Source organism: Trypanosoma equiperdum, assembly GCF_001457755.1.
Source record: "Trypanosoma equiperdum strain OVI genome assembly, contig: ctg_744, whole genome shotgun sequence".
NCBI lineage: Eukaryota > Euglenozoa > Kinetoplastea > Trypanosomatida > Trypanosomatidae > Trypanosoma > Trypanosoma equiperdum.
Window position 1 is genome coordinate 15347 of NW_027124692.1, and position 2701 is coordinate 18047.

The following is a 2701-nucleotide window of genomic DNA, read 5'->3' on the forward strand; positions in this document are numbered from 1 at the left end:
ACTGTAATTCCCACCCATACCAATAGAAATTACAGAAACATTCGTGACAACAGCAGTCATCAACATTCTGCACCAACCTGGAGAGGGTCGGGTCTGAACGACAACAAAAACGACTTTCGGATCCCTAAATGGGACCTGTCGCTCAATTGGTGCATCTAACCATACCTTCCCCCTATATTGCCAACCCTCAGAATTAATTTCAGCAATGAAGGCTATAAACGCCACCACGCATGACACTGCAGAAAGGGATGCACCCACTGTGTTAACTGAACACTTTTTACCATTGACGAAGCGGAGACACTGCATTTCGCCAGGTCTCGACGCTGCTTTTTATCGCTTCACAGTGTCTTTGTATATGTGTATATGTGTGTGAATGAGGGGGGCAGATCGTCTGCATGTGCATTATTCAAAAAGAAAAAAAAAGACTCTTGTTTTACGGTTGTGAGCGAGGCGCAGAACTTAGCGGTGGAAAGTGCGCGCACCTCGTTGGACGCACAGAAGGGACATCGAACCATCTTCTTGACTCCCTAAGGGCATCGTCAGCTTTCCTTTTATTTTATTTTTTTTTGAGGGGAGGAGAAGCACAGGAACATCAATAAAAGAAATCAAAGACTGCGTTTGCACATGCACATTACACCTAAGTTAACTCACTGACTGGATATTGGGGCGAGACCCTTTGTTAACGCACCATTCACACAAGGCTATGGTAAGCTCATCTTATTGGCAGCAACAATTATCATTTCTCTGGCTCCTCTCAGACCGTCTGCCGGTGCCGTTCTCCCGGCGGGGTCTTTCCAAATTGACTGCATTTCTATGTCCGCTTTTACTGCCTGCCCATTGGCTGGCTAGTGGAACAGGTTGTTGTCTCATAATCATTCTCACTAAGGCCTCAACTGCTACGGCAACTCCGGCACCAGTCATTGCGCTCGTTTCTATAAAGGGAACGCCCAGTTTGTCGGCCAGGGCTCTGGCCCGCCCAATTTCAACGGCCCTTCTTTCGGGGAGATCACATTTATTTCCGACAAGTATTTTGCTCGTATTTTCACAACCAAAACTGTTGAGCTGCGAGAACCACACTTCGATATTGTCGAAACTCCCAATTTGAGTGGTGTCGTACACCATTATGGCACCGTGGGCGTCACGGTAGAACTGTGCTGTCATGGCTCGGAAACGTTCCTGGCCGCAAGTATCATACATTAAAACCTGAACTGTCTTTCCATCAACGATAACGTAATGATTAACGACATCAACGCTGAGGGTGGTGACGCATTGATCCCCGAGGCCGATAGCACCAACGAGATTCTTCAAGAATCGGGTCTTCCCAACATAACTATCACCGACGAGTATAATCTTAAAAATATAATCAAGCATGCTTCTTAGCGTTTCCACCCTCATCCGCCGGTTGTGCGGCTGTGCGTTAACTCCCACACCGGCAGCCGCGGTAGGCTTATACATTTTCCCCTGTGATTGCTCGATGACTTCATTTAGCAATTTTTCCGCCTCCTCGCGTGCCTTTTCATCCCGTTCCTTCATTTTAACTAGGGACATAGAGGCATCTACCAAGTATCGGTTAGCGGTACGTAGCCCAGTCACCTCTGCGCGACATATGGGACACACAGTTGCAGTTGAAACACAACCTCGGCAAAATATATGCGTACACGGCAATAGTTCTACAGGATCTGACCATTGCTCCAAGCAGATGGCGCAAGCCACAACATCAGAGGCGGGTGCTGGCATTGGTAATGGTGAGAAGGGGACAAGCCCCGGCCGCCAATAAATAGGTGCTAAAAACGCCTTAGGAACCGCTATTAGTTATGTAATTAAAAAATGGCAAATAAGGGGGAAGTGATGTGGCACGCAAGCACGCGCCTGTATCGCAGCTCATAGCTGCTCCACCGGATTGTTGGCACATGCGCAACGACCAAGCCTCGGCACTCGCGGCTAAAAACAAAGATATCGACTGTACAAATTACTTGGCACATAATCCGTGTATTCGGAGTTCCACAAGACGCCAACGGACCTCCAAGCACTGTTGTTGGCCCCTCGTGGGACCTTTTTGGGGTAGTGAATACACGAGTCCTGCGCCGTACCCCCACCAGTTGAGCATTTAAAATTCATAGGCGTAGTGACCAATAGCAATTTCTGCACAGTTTTAGCTCCACTGAACCTCATGCCTCCGTATTTCACTCTTACTACTCGTTCCTTGTGCACACCCGTCATTTGGAAAAAAAAATACCACCACTGATTACACCCAGCACTATGCAAGGAAACAATTTGCACCACACGCCGGCAAGTACCCGTCAACCACTTTCCAATGAAATAATAACACTAAGCCCCCTCGCATACAGTTGTTTTTCCCCCCTAGATAAAAAAGGAAGATATATCCAGTTACCCATTACTTTTCACTCTCAACCCAACATGTGCCAAAAACCGGAAACAAGTCAAGTGCAACGTCTTTTTTTTTTTTGCAAAGACAAAGGAGGCACGAGGAGACACCGTAAGCACACTGCGTTTTTACACACCAGAAACAGAGAAACAAAAGGGGATTTCATTTCTCAACCGAATGCTCCACATTGGTCGCATGAGCATTTGAAATCAAGCAACATCACCGCTTTCATCGATTGCTAGAGAAGTTCTCCAGTGCAACTAATGGAACACGAACTCTTAAAGTTTTATCTAACAAACACAACAATTCAGTTGA

At 46.9% G+C, this 2701-nt stretch overlaps 3 protein-coding genes across 3 annotated transcripts; 1 reads left to right on the forward strand and 2 right to left on the reverse strand.

The window, feature by feature from the left end:
* Positions 1–717: 717 nt before the first annotated feature.
* TEOVI_000342100 (rab1 (small gtp-binding protein rab1, putative)) lies at positions 718–1737 on the reverse strand (the record flags this gene model as incomplete). The annotated part of the gene is made up of 1 exon (XM_067226327.1): positions 718–1737. The coding sequence occupies one exon, from the start codon at positions 1735–1737 to the stop codon at positions 718–720; it is 1020 nt and encodes a 339-aa protein (XP_067082428.1).
* A 204-nt stretch (positions 1738–1941) lies between these two features.
* On the reverse strand, positions 1942–2220 carry TEOVI_000342200 (uncharacterized protein; the record flags this gene model as incomplete). Its single annotated transcript, XM_067226328.1, has 1 exon — positions 1942–2220. One exon carries the CDS (start codon positions 2218–2220, stop codon positions 1942–1944), a length of 279 nt encoding a protein of 92 aa, XP_067082429.1.
* A 39-nt stretch (positions 2221–2259) lies between these two features.
* On the forward strand, positions 2260–2628 carry TEOVI_000342300 (uncharacterized protein; the record flags this gene model as incomplete). Its single annotated transcript, XM_067226329.1, has 1 exon — positions 2260–2628. One exon carries the CDS (start codon positions 2260–2262, stop codon positions 2626–2628), a length of 369 nt encoding a protein of 122 aa, XP_067082430.1.
* Positions 2629–2701: the final 73 nt, after the last annotated feature.